Here is a 16770-nt window from a genome sequence, read left to right as displayed (position 1 = left end):
AGTCATTAAGGAACAAATGCTGAATCCACAAGCTTCTTGGGTTTGTTTTCTTTTGGGGGTGGGGGTGGGGGTGCGGCTGTCCTTCTTATGACACACTTTTATTTTCCGTCTGCCTTCTCCCACAAGGACTCAGAAAAGGTTATTGTACGAAACTCTAGAAGGTGTCCAGAGAAGGGCAATGGCGAGGGGCTTGGTGACCAAGTTCTATGAGGAAAGGTGGAATACGCTGGGTATGGTTGCACTTGAGAAGAGACAGTTAAGAGGTGATATGATAGCCATCTCCAAATATTTGAACGGCTTCCACATAGATGATGGAGCACACTTGTTTGTGGTTGCCTAAACAGACATTGTACACAAAAATGCCCATCTATAAGTAGCAGAAGTGGGTTCTGTATTGTTTCTGTTTCCCTTCCAATGGACTGACGACTTTGTAAACATCATCACCCGTGTCAGCTCCAAGCTGTGGCTTGCGTTAGCAAAGTAAACGCTAGACTACATGAAAAGCGTCGAGCTCTTGCAATCTGGCTCTGCTCAGGGGACAAATTGAAGGAGAGGATTTAGGGTCACAGTGACAGGGTCCAACATCTTATATATCAACTGACAACTTGTACTCACATATAGACTCTGCATGTATAACCAGAATTCCTGCAGAAAGGTGGGTGTGCAATCACATACTAACCAACAGTCCTACTTGGAGTGGGACTCTCCAGATTTACAGAAGCAGCCCGGCGTCTATTTGACATCTATTCAGCCATCTTGCCTCTTCTGTGGTAGCCTGGTGTCCGCTGCCACAGCCTCTGCAGCCTCCATACAACCAGAAGTGGGTGCATCACATTTCCAGAGTGGGAGCACCGCTTCTGGTGGCCACGGTGAGGCCGCAGGGGCCGCAAGAAGGCTGAGGTCTAGCTGCCACCGTGGCAGTGGAGGAGAGAAAGACAGAGAATATAAGGCGGCCCAGTTGTGGGCGACATGGTGCGGGGTGGGGTGCCCTGGATTTGGGTGAGAATATGTTGGGGGATGTAATCATGCAGGGGGAGCCTTCACTTTTACCAACTGTAGGCATGAGGCTCTTTGGTGACTCTATGGAGGTCAGGGGCAAGATCTGCTTCTGCAATCTCCCTTCACGCATTCTCCCTGGACTTCTGGTTTTGCTACTCCCAAGAGTCTTGCACCAGTTACCAAATGCATCCCATTCCCATGTTCTTTCCCGCATCAGAAGTTGATACTATCAATAAACACGTCCTTCATTTCCTTTTTATTATATTATTCCGTTATATAAAACATAATGGGCCCCTTCAGAGGTTTCTTCTTCCGAACAGGTGTCTTTTCGTGTGTGCTTCTCTCTCCATTATGGCTCAAGTACAGCAGAAATCTCAGACATTAACATGCTACTTTAGAATAAAATGTACACCTGAACTATACACAACATGCTGAGCCTCTGACAGAATAGCTACAGCGTGCACAGATAAATCCAAGACAGATCCAAGTCTGTACCTCTAGACACAGATATGGGACGCTGGGGCGGGAAGTACTGAGCACTCCGGTAGAAAGCTTGAGAAGGAGGTGAAGGCAGAGACTTTAGGGACTCAGCTAGACTGCTAAAGAAAAAGCGATTTATATGCGTTGTATGCGCGATATAACATTGTGCCACCAGATGGTGGCAAGGAGTCCCGTATTTCTCTACCTGTTTACCCAGTTTAAATTTACAACGCTTAAAACCAAAACGCTTCTTTGATGTGTCTAGATCCAGCCTAGCTTTTCAGGGAAAGGGTGGTTAAATTATTCCTATTAGAAAGCATCTGGAAAATTGTTAAATACATACCACCAGTCAATGTTTCTCTTGCTGCTTGATTGATGTAGTATTTTAATTCTGACACTAGGGAGTCAATGGACATTTGGCTCAGCAGGGATGGGGAATCTTGGGGCCATATCTTGGGGGGCCCCTCTATCTGGCCTTGGGGAACAGGCTTGTAAGACCTGCTCCCTTCCTTGCAGGTTTTCTTCACCTGGCCTGGGAGGGCAGGGCCCTGACTGACTCCAGCTACAAAAACTGAGGAACACAAATCTGGGCTAGGTATTTTTTTGTTTGTTTGTTTGAGGGGTTTGTTGCTGTTGGTTTGGCGTATCTTTATTTCATATGCTGTTGTGATTTATGTTCAGTTTGGTTTTGTATTTTTAATGTTTTATTTATTGTTTACGACTACTTTTGTAGTTACATATTTTTTTCATGTTGTGAGCCACCTTGAGCATGGTTTGAACTGTGGAAAAACTATGTAGGTGGCATGGGCGTAGCCAAGATTTATGTTGGGGGGGGGCAGATTCTCAGTTTGTTAAGAATATTGTATTGATTTAGGGAGGCATCTGCCCCCTGGCTACGCTCATGTTAAGTAGGTAAACACCCTCCTGGCCACACCCCTTGCCAGCCCTACTAGAGTGGCTTTTTTTTGCCTGGCTGAATTGTGTACTGGAACTCTGATAATGCCTCTTGTTTGCCTGGAGAATAGAGAGGGAAGCCTGCAATGTCTGAAGAAACTAGCCTACTATACAAAAGGTAAAATTCACATCCATTGCTCTGCCCACTTTGCCTTATCCATGACTGCCATATAGCTCCCAGAGGTTTGCGCAGAAGAGATGTAGCCCTCAGGCTGGAAAAGGTTCTCCAGCTCTGTCTGGACTAGAGCCTGGAGATGACCAAGGGGTCATCTCCAACTACCCCAGAATTGGCCTACACTTCTTTTTCCTTCCTTTCACCTCTGCTAAGTCTTCTGCTTTTCTTCCTCACTTGTCAATAGCACAGCCCACTCTCAGTTCTTCCAGCTCAAAAGTCTCCTCTGCCCACTCTCCCTCCTTCTTGGAATTGCTAAATCTTATGGCAGCACTTGCAGCCCTGCCAGCATAAGGCTTCTTCATTAACTTCTGCTCACTTCCTTGTGATGCCTTGGAGACACACTGGAAGCGCAGACTAACCTTCCTCACATTTCATTCACAAGATAATCCACAGTTTTCTTAATGGCCATCCTATTAGCGAACAAAAACAGAGAAACAAATACCACATTAATTGAGAGCGGTATACAGGCGCTGTCAAGCACAGCCCTGGAAGGAGCTTCCTCTAGTGGGCATGAGGTTTTGTTGCTTGTCATTTCCTTTCAGAACTAAAAACCCTTCAGTACCTTTCCCCCCTGCACTTTGATCATTAACAAACAGTGTTTTCTCCCTCCGGCTATGAACAGAGTTAAATTAAATCCTTGCCTCAGGAAAGGCAGACTTCTTGGTTTTGCGTCACACAACAGGCATGGAAGTGAAATCAAAACACTTGTGCTTTGTTGAAGTGCTCATAACTGGGCGTTTGCTTCGTGCCAGTAAATTGTTCGTGTGCAACAACACAGGCTGGGGAATGGCATTGCAGAGGTTTTACCACCTTAATTTTTCCTGAGTTACTTTACCCAAAAGCAGCAAGTGTCTGCACCTCTCGTTTCTCTCTGCAGCTTCTCTCTTATCAGTGTAAAATACAGTTTCGTTTCTTACTAAGTTTGGCTGAAGAATTTGGCTTTTTCGACCTAGGTATGTCTCGAAGTTTTTATGGCACCCGTCTCAAAGGGATGCTCAGGGCAGCTTCCAAGCACATTAAAACTGTCAATAATTGAAACATCAATAATAAAAAGGAGAAAACCTACAGTTACTTAAAAAGAAGTCCCTATGCACATCCCTAGCTATCAAATGTTTGTGTGAATAGCAATGGCTTACACTATTTGCAAAAGGTGAAAGGTTCAGACATAGATGGGCTTTTACTAAGAGGAAATGTCACAACCAGAGAAGATGAACTCAGAGAGAGTCAGTCAGCCTGTTGCAGTTAAGAACGGCACATTCAGCTTAACATCCCCATGATATCATAAAGGCCTCGTAGGTTTAGATGGGAAGAGGCTTTATACCACCACCACAAATTGTGCCCAGAAATATATTGGCTGAAAGTGCAGATACTGGAGTACTGCTGGTCAGCTCTCCTGCAGCTAAGCTTTGGAACATATTCATGACATTCCCCACATTCAATTCACACTTAAGGCCCAAGCACAGATTCAGAATCGAGACCTAAGCCTGGCATAGAGACAAGAAGATAGAACACTCGATGTTATTTTCAAACCAATGACCCCACTTAACAAATACATGCATACATTGAACCAGAACAGAGTGCCATAGCACCCCACAGGAAAGAGATTACAAACATTTAACTATAAGCACCTTCTGTGTTCTTCCTGCCAGGTACGAACAGAGCCCCTGCAAGGCAGTCCCATGGATTTGAGTTGTTTTAGTTCAGATGACTTCAGTGTCTACACTGCCCTTATTTTTACGATGTATTTTGTGTTTTTTATATTATAATTTTATGTTGTGAATGGTATACAAATTTAAAATAAATACATAAATAGATGGATAAGGGCCAGCTTAGCCTAGCGGTTACTTTGAATCTATCTTTGCAGAATCACCAATTGCTTAATGGCAGTTCGATACTCTGCGGGCACTGTCTGGCTTTTAATAAATAAATAGGTGGATAACTTTGGGCACAGCACAACTAAATTGACTAAAATTCAAGCATTCCCACTTATGAGCCAACCCTATATGTACCTACTCAGTAGTAAGTCTCACTGAGTTCAATAAGGCTTATTCCCAAGTAAGTGAATATAGGATTACAGCCTCAGATGTATAAGTGTCTGCACAGAAACAGGCACAAGAAAGCTCCCATTGCATGTAGAGAGAATAATGGTAGCTGTAGAACCATTTTTACACAGAACTACAACATCTTATCCATTCAATTCCATTTGGCTCCATAGGCTAAGGTCTGGGACATTCCGGATGTGATCAAAAGTGATCAAACCACACCATGTTGGGGTGACTTTTCCATGTCAAAATGGTTATGTTAAGCTATCCTGAGTGACAGTGTAATGCACATGTCAAAATATAATTAAAAACTGGAAGGCCCATGAGGACTTTCTCAAGCCCCTTTAATGAGCTTGGTTATAGTTACTGTAATAATTGTCTTATTTAAAGCAGGTGTGTATCTCAGGTTGAAAGTGATGGCTGGGCGTGATTCTCCAAGGCCATCTTATTCTATTGTGGCGGCAGGGAAAGCCTCATACAGGAGCTGTAGGCAGAGGGGCAAGTTATATGAACAAAGCCTCTGAAAGAGAACTTTTATGGCACGTAGCTGCTACTAGTTACCCAAGGGTGAATTATTAGCATTTGATGTTTCAAGTCTTGTCATCGGCATAATAATGCAAATATCTTGACAATGCTGTTTGCTGTCACCGTGCAGCCTTCAGTCCTATCTCCCAAAAGAAAGACTTTAAATGAACTGAATCTTCCCCAGCCTTCCTCTTCACTGTGTGCCCTGAGTAAGCAGGGGCTTAGATCCGACAGGTGACTTCACAAACACCAGGTCTAGCACACATGGACATTGGTTTGAAAACACCCTGCAGACAACATTTGAAAAACTGTCCTATTCCCTTTTTTTGTTCCCGACAGTCTCAAAATCCAGGATTTTCACTCTGATCTCTCCCCCCCCCCCCCGCTTTTAGCTTGTCAGTCCGTGATACAAAGTAGGTCACAGTATATGTTTTATCAGAAAAAGGAAGGAGACCACACAGACAGTCTGTATGAGCACAGATCTCTGTTTAGGGAGTGCTCCGTAGAAATCCTTGTAAGCATAGTGTCCAATGTTTCATAGGAAAGTGTGTAATCCGAGAGAATTATCCATCTGATGCAGAGATTCTTCACTATACGTGGCCACCTTTGGATAGGTAAGCAATCAGTGCTACAATCACTCCAACATACACTCCTGTGCCGATGGTGATAGAGAGCGCAGCAAGGAATAGTGCTCGCCTGGACGCAGAACTTGCCAGGTGAAAGTCCCCCTTGGAGATAGCCTTACTCGTCTGGAAACAAACAATAAATACATTATTTGTATCAATGTACAATAGTCTCAAAGGCTAATAATATCAGCTGTTTTTCAGTGAAAAGAGAATGCTTTTGTCTTCCTCAAAACTGCGTGTTAATGTATAATAATAATAATAATAATAATAATAATAATAATAATAATAATAATTTATTATTTATACTCTGCCCATCTGGCTGGGTTTTCCCAGCCACTCTGGACGGCTTCCAACGGAAGGTTAAAAATACATTAAAACATCAGTTGTTAAAAACTTCCCTAAACAGGGCTGCCTTCAGATGTCTTCTAAATGTCATATAGTTGTTTATTTCTCTGACATCTGATGGGAGGGCATTCCACAGGCATTCCACAGGCCAGGCGCCACTACCAAAAAGGCCCTCTGCCTGGTTCCCTGTAACTTCGCTCCTCACGGGAACCGCCAGAAAGCCCTTGTTGCTGGACCTCAGTGTCTGGGCTGAACGATGGGGGTGGAGACGCTCCTTCAGGTATACTGGGCAGAGGCCGTTTAGGGCTTTAAAGGTCAGCACCAACACTTTGAATTGTGCTCGGAAATGTAATGGGAAACAATGCAGATCTCTCAGGACCTGTGTTATATACCATAGTATCAGTGGCCACTACTAGTCACCAGTCTAGCTGCCGCATTCTGGATTAATTGCAGTTTCTGAGTCACCTTCAAAGGTAGCCCCATGTAGAGCGCATTGCAGTAGTCCAAGTGGGAGATAACTAGAGCATGCACCACTCTGGCAAGACAGTTTGCAGGCAGGTAGGGTCTTAGCCTGAGTACCAGATAGAGCTGGTAGACAGCCCTGGATAAAGAATTGACCTGCGCCTCCATGAACAGCTGTGAGTCCAAAATGACTCCCAGGCTGCGCGCCTGCTCCTTCAGGGGCACAGTTGCCCCATTCAGGACCAGGGAGTCCCCCACATCCACCCGCCCCCTGTCCCTCCAAAACAGTACTTCTGTCTTGTCAGGATTCAACCTCAACCCGGGTGGTCAATACATGCATGCATATGTGTGAACTTTCAGAGGCATCTGGTTAGCCACCGCTGAGGGGGAAAAAGATGCATAATGTTCTATTTTAGTCTGATCCAATGTGTTTATGTTTGTCCATCCCTTCAGTGACTGTATTATGTTGCTTCTTTTGGATATTTCCTTGGAGATAAGCTGACCCAAATTCACTGAGCTAGTCAGTGAGAACAAAGAACACTTCGTTAGCTCATTGCTTGTTATAGGTTTTTCCTTTTCTGCACAATTTAGTATCTCTGAGGCCATGTCCACACAGGATTTTCCAGAACCAAATTTGTGTTAACCAAATCTATACTGTGCCTACAGGGGACAATGTCAATAGGGGGCTTCCCCATGCCAGCTCTATAGCTACTTTACCAGGAATCTTCTCCTGAGCTAAAATGCTGAACCAAGAGTGAAAGAGGGTGTTGTTGGTTTTTTTTAAAGTTTTGTAAATGTGCCTTTCAGCTTCTATTTTGCATAGCTCAGGTGTCAAGAGCCTTTGAGTTTGAGGACCTGCCTCTGTTTCCCACAGTTTTAATGGGGAGAGGGTTGCCTTCACTGTGTTCCTCCTCTTTGCCCTCCAGTCTCCTAGGTACCCCAAGCATCACTGAGGAATCTGCTTTAGCCTTTGCACATTTGCCTTTAAAGATTCCAAGGTTTGAATACTTTCAGGCAATCCCCATATCTCTCTACATTCCCTTGTGCCTTCCAAGTTCGGAGGGGGCCACATGATACATGTCTGTCGCAATGGTGCTACTTGCCTTGCTGCTCCCACCTGTCAATCTTACTTTCTGTTGCTCCAGTTGCTATGGCAACAAGAGTAGCAGCTCTTTAGCTCTTGGTGCAGAACACTGGGCAGGCGGTTGCATCATTTGCCATAGATTGCCTTCCTTGCTTTGGAGCTCCAGTCCACCACAGCCCTCAGCACCTTCCAGTATGCATGATGGTTTCCTCCTGGGGGAGGTTGTGCTCATAACCCCAACATCACAGTTCTATAGAATCATGCCCCTCCTTGACTCACAAGGGGCTAATTCACAAGCTCCTACAACCAGATAACGTCGTTCCTTCAAAGTGTGCCTTGCTGTGGTCCTGTTTGCGTTTAATCCTACCTGTTATCTTACTGCTTAATTTCCAAGCTGCATAAAAGCTTTCAAAAGGACCACGTAATTCCCTAAAGCTTAATGCTTTTGTGCTGCTGGCAAGCATGGATTCATCCCTCTTCAAAACATTTCTCCCCAACAATTCTAATACTTCTGCTTGCTTGCTTACTATGAAATTCCTTATTGTCTTGAGTTGAGAGCAATTATTTGTTATTCTTCTTCTTTTCCTATAATTAACAGTGTTACTATTAAGAATTCTTCCTCTCTTTGCTAGTGTTGTCAGGCTTCCTTAACTGGCTTTTGTTTTGGGGTTGGTTCCACCAAATTTTGGAATTCCTTCTCTAAACACATGATGAAACTGATGTCTTCTTTGACCTCTCTGTTTTAGGGAACAGACAAAAATCCCTTTTCTCTTATGTTTTTAAGATTTGTGGCACATGGTTTTCATGATTTTGATTTTTTGATTCAGGGATAATAATCAGTGAATCCTATGAAGGATGGCCACACCCAACCACGTAGGGTAGCTCACTAGCAACAGGAGACCCATCCTACATCTTTCTCTCCTGGCCACTTATTTGCCACCTGGGGTAAGGGATGCAAAATACCTACTACCTTTTGGTGGCTGTCTTGGGAGTAAGGGGACTGCCAGCAGAAATCTGTCTCCTACCTGGCAATTTTAGGCCATCATCCCTCCTGCACTCCCAGGAACTTTAGATCAGTAGCATAGTCCAGTCTCAGTAACATGGGGGGAAAGATAGGCATTGAGTGTTTCCAGAATACAGTGTAGCTCAGAAATCCAATTAAGCAGTTTATTATGGAGGAGTATTTAAAAAGGAGGGAAAGTGGGGAAACAGAGAGTATGCACAGTACTGGCCCAGATGATCCTATCCTAAGCAAGCGAACATAGCAAACCTTACTCTTATGGTTACCATTCAAGTTGGTAGCTTCAGGAGCTGGTTGAGGGATAAGGGACAAAATAATGTTAGCAATATCCTACTTTAAAGGGATCTTGACCCAGGTGGGTTGTGATTGACAGATGGCTCCCAACAGCTAATCAGAGAGACTACAGTAGCCAAGAAGGTTAAAAGTTGGGAGATGGGGTTGCAATAGTGTCAGTTCCTGCCACAGTGGTCTTTCTATCCTACCAGACCACAATCTGTCCTCAGCTTCTGCATTGGACTAGGGATGTGATGGAGGTCTAGAGAACTTGAGTATCGTAAGGGAACAGGTTAGGGCAAGGCATAACTTTGCCACAGTGACCTCCAGAAGTTGTTGCGCTACTGCTGTCATCTTTCGCCATACTGGCTGGGGTTGATGTAAGCTGGAGTCCAGTAAGATCTAGAAGCCACTACAATAGGCACCCTATTTTAATTCATTTTACCCGCTAGCTTTTTAGCTGTGTTATTTCTCCTGCCGTTTTTATTGTTTTTATTGATTTTTTAAAAAAATAATAAAAAAGTTTTAATTTTGTATTGTAAGCTGCCTTGAAGCTAGATGTGGTAAGATGATGGTAGAAATCCTATAAGTAAAATAAAAGTGAGCTGTAAATGAGTCTTTATTGAAACACACAAATAATATTTTATTCACATCTTGCTCATTCTGAATCTGACTTCTGTTGGGTGAGTTTGATTACAATGTAGTGCAACAGAGGTCAGTAAAGGACCACTGGTATAATCATGTAATGGACAGTCTTCTAAAGTACTTCCTTTACAGTGGAGACAGGGATAGTTGTAGCCAACCAGATACTTGTGGACTCCAACTTCTAAGAACCCCAGCTAGCTTCGCCAATGTTCAGGGATAATGGGAGTCTAGCAACATCTTACGAGAGCCACAGGTTTCTTAGCGCTCTCTACAGAGACGATTTACAGTACTAGGAAAATGTAGTTGATATAATTGATTTGGATCTCAGCCAAGCAAAGGAATTTTACTGCTTAAACTGGAAAGGATGGGTGAGAAAGGGGAATCAGACAAAGAGTTGTGCTGAATGTGAAGGGCAAGCGTTCAATCTGGAGGGGTGGGGAAGGCCCATGGCATTTGCTTTGCATGAAGAAAGTCAATCCCTGGCACCTCCAAGAAGGACTGGGGGAAAGGAAATTCTGGTGAGCCACTGTTAGTAAAGGTAGGGACCCCTGGACGGTTAAGTCCAGTCAAAGGTGACTATGGGGTTGCAGCATTCATTTCGCTTTCAGGCCGAGGGAGCCGGCGTTTGTCCACAGACAGCTTTCTGGGTCATGCGGTCAGCATGACTAAACTGCTTCTGGCGCAACAGAACCCCATGACACGGAAACGCCATTTACCTTCCTGCCACAGTGGTACCTATTTATCTACTTGCACTGCCATGCTTTTGAACTGCTAGGTTGGTAGGAGCTGGGACAGAGCAACGGGAGCTCACCCCATTGCAGGGATTTGAACTGCCAACCTTCCGATCAGCAAGCCCAAGAGGCTCAGTGATTTAGACCACGGTGCCACCCGCGTCCCTCAGTAAAGGTGATACTGAGCTAGATGCACCAATGGTCTGAATTGGTATAGGGCAGCTTCCTGACAAGTGAACTTCCTCTGCAGTCACTATTGGGAGACACATTCCCTATTCATTACGGATCCTGAGGAGAAGAACAGGAGGTTACTGGTGAAATTTGTGAATGAGACCAAGCTCAGAAGCGGGGGGGCCGCTAGGGGGCGCATCGGAAGATGGCCGACAATACCATCTCTCCGGCTCACACAAAGTAATTAAGAGGCTGTTATGGGAGTATGCAGCCTCTCTCGTTACCCCAAGGGAATGGGGAACGCTGCCTTGCCTGCTGTGCCCATAATTCACCCCCAGATTCGAAAGCGGGTGAGGGCACTAGGCACAAAAGCCCTCGTGTCGGTCGACTCTCCTGGACGCTGTCTCTGATCTGCGCAGCTAGTTGCAGGAGCTCAAAATAAACAATCAGAACAGAAGCAAACGCACATCCTTCAAGCGATGATCGGGAGTAAGGACTGCTAACTAAAGGGATCTCTGGGAAGAGAAGCGACGGGCTGGACTTAACAATAAATCAAGAAGAGGAATAAATCAAGAAGAAGATTCATCAAAGGATCGGTATGTCGGAGCGAGACTGAAAAGGAGGGGGGGGGAGAAAAACTTTTCTTTTTTTGTCTTATGTGAGTACCCAATAATCCCCCCCCAAAAGAATTGTTGCAATTACTGATCACAAGCAGGAGGAATAAGAACTGTGTGGAAATTAATTACTATGTAAGGACGTGGCTTATGGGAGCATCAGGAAACGAAAGTAAGTCCTTTGTGATGCAGTTATAAAAAGAGATTTATCATGGCAGGCCCGCCCGCAGGAATCCAAGAGGAGGAGGACTATGGCTGTTACTTCGTTGGAGTGTGGGTTCGGCCTAGCAGGGCCCCCTGCGAAAATTTATGAGGAGCGGCGGGCCTGGGGAGATCAGGACAGACTGTCGGAATGTTTTGAACGGAGGTGTTAAAATGGCGTCTGTCTACTTTTATGGCTCTTGGATGAGTGTAAAATCCACACAGGGAACAACGACGTTTGTCTTCAACCCGCTTGTGGAGATTATCAGAGATCACAAAGAAAGGAGATAACAAGAAGATGAGGAAAACAACAAAGAGAAGATTGAACAGAACTGTGAATATTATTTTGACAGAACTGTGTAATTAAAGCAGTAGTAAGAGAGATGATCGGATCCCTTTCTGAGCTTGAAGCATGGGTACCCCCAACAAAATTTTTTAAAAAATTGGCTGTGTAATTTGGAATTATTGTTATTTGGAATTAATGTGATGTGATTGGCCTGTTAATAAAAATTATTTAAAAATGAGACCAAGCTCAGAAGTGCTGTCAGAGCAGGGAAGAATTGGGTGATGATGTAGGGTAAAAAAGAATAATAGAATTGCCATTCAATTCATAAATACAAAGTTTGGGGACAATATTTTTGTTTATTTAAGCAGTTGTATATCCTGCACGTCTATTGTAGTGAGTATAGCCAGGGTGGCTACATTGTCAGCTTTGAGACTTGAAAGGTGAGAGGAAGAAAGACTTTGAATATTGGATAATCATAATGTGATTTACAAGCTACGGTATTTTGGGGATGTGTTTGGCAGGTTTCTTTCCTTTTCTTGACTAAATACAGGGAAAATTTGATATCATGGTGTAAATCACTGGTGAGGAGGTATTTGAAATATGGTGTAGCGGTAAATTTTGAAGAACAGCAGCTCATTATGACTGCCCTTACAGCAGGGATAGGAAGCTTGTGGCCCTCCATATGTTATTCAACCTCAGTTCCCATCATCCCTGTTCACTGGCCATGTTAGCTGGGGCTGATGGGAGTTGGAGTCCAACAACTTCTGGAGGGCCACAGGTTCCCCACCACTGCCCCATACTCACAAGGCTGGGTGCTTCTGCAGGTTCCTAGCTAGACTTAAGACAAGATAACCCATCTTACTATTCTCTGTAGCATGACTGCAATTCCATGCATAGTTTCTCAGAAATAAGCTCCAATGAACTCACTGATGCTTATTTCTGACCATAGAGATTCAGCTTGTAAAACACAATGAGTTTTAATAACTTGTAAAACAGACTGAGACAGCTGAAGTGCAACATTTAGCTTTTAATTAGAAAATCTTGCAAGGAAATTATACCACTTAAACCATTGGTATGAAATAGGAACCCCATCAAAAAGAATTTTAGAGCCTCTGCATGATTATTCTCTGATTTCTTTACTGCTAAGTTGTCAAATGTAAAACTTGAAAGGCTCATCATCACCTCATTCTCTTCCTAGAGCAAGGAAAGTCAATCAATTGCCCTGGCACTCTGGGAGATGATGTCATTGCTCCTGCTGTGAAAAAAGGCCCAGAGCTGTGCCCCTGCCAGAGCACCACTGCTGCTGACAAGTTTTCACTGACCCTGTTGAAGACACTTGGCCATCTGTCACAGAGCTTTGTCATTCTGTGGCTGGAGTGATGTAGCAGAGGATTGATATATGGCCAAAAATAATGCTTAAGGAATAGCATTTTGTGTGTGTGCCGGGAACAGTGAAAATAAATTCTCCTGAGATGGTGGCTGTTAAATGTGCTTGGCTGTGTGTGGAGTTCTCTGTCTGCCCTGCTCCCTTCCTGAATGTAATGTTCTCCATCCTTCTCTCCATTCGGATACGTGATTGAAGTTCAGGTTTACCTTCTGAGTAGACTGTACTTTGCTGGATTACACTTTATTTAAGTTACTCTGACAATTTGTCAGACGGCAGGCTATGTATCCTTTAACTACATAAAATGCAGAAACAGGTGTTTCATTTACAAGGAGAGCAGCCAGAAGCAAAAGGAGAGTGGGCTCCTGTAACCTTTAACAGTTGGAAGAGGGATGATCAGCAGATATATGTTTGCGATGATGCCATAGTGCAGCAAGGCTGCTGAAGTAGGTGTTCTTTGTAACGCCTGTGCTGGAAGATTTGCACTATCTACCACTACATTACTAGGGCAACTTTAAGGTTTTACTATGGGTATATAAAGCCCTGAGCAATGGGTTATTTCTGGGAATACCATATCTTGCCTGGCCAATTTAATCCTTGGGGGAGACACACTTTACTAGTGCTGTATGCTCCTCAAGTTTGTCTTATGCTCACTAAAAACAGGGCCTTTAGTGTGGTGGCACCTACCCTCTGGAATGTGCTTCCAGGGAGCATCAGGTAAGCACCTACAGTATTGACATTAAGGCACTTGTTTCAAACTCTTCTGTTCACCTTTCCTTTAGAGGTGATCCAGCTTCATTGATGTATTAATGTTATCTAGATTTGTGATGTCTTTTAAGCACATAAGAGCCTGCTAGATTAGCCCAGTGCCTCATCGAGTCCAGTATCTTGTTCTCACAGTGGCCTTGTTTTACAAATGTAGTTTCATGATTGATTTTATGCTGCTTACTGCCATTATTTTTTTAAAAAATGTTGAGAGCATAGAAAATTTAGCCTGTGAATAAAAGTGGAAAGGCTGTACTTGCCAAAAACTCTTTTTTGCACAGCTATTCAATGTACAGTCATACCTCGTGTTGTGTACTTTCGCGTTACGTCTCGTGGCAACCTGGAAGTACTGGAATGTGTTACTTCCGGGTTTTGCCGCTCGCGCATTCGCAGAAATGCTAAACCGCACTTCGCGCATGCGTGCCAAATCGCACCGCGCACCTGAACAGACATAGTGCTCTGAGTTGCAGGCATTTCAGGTTATGGACAGGCCTCCGGATTGGATCCCGTCCGTAACACAAGGTACCACTGTACAACAGTCCGATCCATCTTCCCTTTTGGATAGTTCAGCTTCTTTTCTTACAGGTTGGGAATAGCAGTGCTTACAGTTACCGTATTTTTTGCACCATAACACTCACTTTTTTCCTCCTAGAAAGTAAGGGGAAATGTCTGTGCGTGTTATGGAGCGAATGCCTGCGGGTGGCGGGGGGGATCTGCTGCAGTCGTGAGCAGAGGATCCATGGTTCCCCTTCCTTCCCTCCTCCGTGATTACAAAGCATGGATCCACATGGATCCTCAGGATTTTTGCATTGGGCTACTCCAAACTCACTGTCAGATCACATGTCTGTGGCCACAGCATGAACCACAAAAATCATATATCCACTATTTCGTTTAGAATATTTTTTTTCTTGTTTTCCTCCTCTAAAAACTGCGTGCGTGTTATGGTCTGGTGCGTGTTATAGAGTGAAAAATACGGTACCTTGTGAGGTTTCAGTGTTGCTTTAAAGAACAGTTGATCCTATTAGGAGTTATCGGTTGAGTCCCACGTGACTTTCACACATAAAGCCGCGCACCCATGCACTCCCATAATTCACACTTGAAATATGTTGCAATGCAGAGAGCAAATCCTGTCGGCTTCATGACAACATGGACACTGCTGCTTTGCCATGTGATGAGGATCCAAGCACTGTTTTGAGCCTGATACAAGAACAGCCCTATCATTTGATAGAATGAGGACAGATTTGGGGGTAGCATTAAAGGGGGCGGTGAGGGATGAATGGTGGCAAAAATTTCCCTGTGGTGGAAATTTTTAGTAAAATATGGAGTGACATTTGCATTTATTCCATCAAGCACCGACATGTTTGGGGTTGGCACTAGGTACACACACACACACTCCACATCCCAGCAACTTCCCAGATAATTTCATGTTAGCAGGGGTCCTAGTCGCGTGGGACTGCAATATACTTGGCACAGTAGTGAATCGAGCCCTGACAGGCCTTTTATAAAATAGTTCCCTAAGACAAGAAGAACACAGTACATAGCAGGAAACATCAGCACACGCAAATTCTTACCCCTTGAGAAAAGTAGAAAGCAGCAATTCCCAGAGGCCAGAAACAACAGAGCATTGAAAAAATTGCCAAGCCCAGGTGGTCTCGTGGGGGAAGCATCAGAAAATGATCTTCACTCTCGCTGTCACTGGAGGAGTCACTCTGGAAAGCAAATCAAGGCAATGGCACACTGTAAGTCTGACCCACAGAGTATTCAGCAGCAGCAGAACATGTAACCAATTTACACTACACATGTTTGATGTTGCTGCTGTGACAACACTTTCTCTCCTGATATACAGCAGCAGGCAGATGAACTTCATGGGGCAGGAAGCGCTGTGATGGGAGCGTCGGCGGGACGTGTCCATCACACATTCAAGCGATACAGAGTCAGCCTCTATGAGCTAGGATGTTTATCTGCCAAAGAACAGCGGCTAATATGAATGATCTTTTGGGAACTGGATGTCCAACAGAGATGATATACAGGGCGCCACCTCAATCATCACCATACTTCCCCATCTTCAGACTGAAAATACTTGATGTCTATTAGGCAGCAGATGTACTGCTTAGTATGCTGATTGAGAATAATCTTCTTGGCTTCAGTCCACAAACCATTTAATCTGGAGTGGTCTGGCAGGTATTTCATAGACCTCAGTAGGAGTTCAGTGAGAATATTGGGAGTAAGAAACATGTGGTTTTCAGCAATCTATGCATTGCTGGCATTCTTCTATATGTCTATATGTATCTTGTCTTACAACATGCTTATCCTAAAACACAACATCAAAAAAATGTGCAACTGACGAATGCACTTGAAACTCAGAACAAATAATCCATACAAACATAATTGAGCTGGATAAATAAGATGGATGGTTAAATAGGAACCCTAGAGGAAGCTGGTATCCGCATTATGCCAACTCAACAAAGATGTCCCCAAGTCACTTGTTTCAGAAGGGACCATTAATTCTAATGGGCTTTTCCAAGGTAAGACTATTGAGAATTTGAATCTGTCACATTCCCAGAATGACTATGGGAATTACTAAGATTGACAATTAAGTCTGGCTGTGTCAATCCTGCAAATGGAAATTACTGGTACTTTAACTACCCAGCTATGAATCAAAAGAGTAATGGAATATGTAGGCATGGGGTCCTTAACCTTTTTGGGCCCAGAAGCAAAATTAGAGGTTTAAGAAACTATTGTGGACGCCACAAAACATCCCATTCCAAAACATTTATCCTCCCCAACTCACCCCGCCCCCACGGAACAGTATCCATTCGTACCATCAAAGCAAGGATTTCCACAAGTGCAACTGAATTCCCCACTTCTCCTCTCCTGTGGACTCCCTAAATCTGTTCTGGGTTTCCTCCAAAACCTCTGGAGCAGATTTGGGAAGGGTACCATACAAGGCATGCGCGTGTGCGGGGGGTGCAGTTCCATTGCACAAG

At 44.1% G+C, this 16770-nt stretch overlaps 1 protein-coding gene across 2 annotated transcripts in view; it reads right to left on the bottom strand.

Annotated features, from left to right (window-relative positions):
• Positions 1-1240: 1240 nt before the first annotated feature.
• SYNDIG1L (synapse differentiation inducing 1 like) overlaps positions 1241-16770 on the bottom strand; it is a 97785-nt gene continuing 82255 nt past the window's right edge. For both annotated transcript variants that reach the window (XM_083510190.1, XM_083510189.1), the window contains exons 3-4: positions 15355-15492; positions 1241-5924 (exon numbers count right to left, since the gene is read on the bottom strand). In XM_083510190.1, coding sequence (XP_083366316.1) covers positions 5766-5924; positions 15355-15492 — 297 coding nt within the window. In that variant the 3' untranslated portion in view covers positions 1241-5765. The remainder of the gene's footprint in view (positions 5925-15354; positions 15493-16770) is intronic.

This window comes from Podarcis liolepis (assembly GCF_965112155.1).
Source record: "Podarcis liolepis genome assembly, chromosome: 1".
NCBI classification, from domain to species: Eukaryota; Metazoa; Chordata; class Lepidosauria; order Squamata; family Lacertidae; genus Podarcis; species Podarcis liolepis.
Note: the sequence above shows the minus strand (reverse complement) of the source record. Positions and strands in the feature narration are given on the sequence as shown.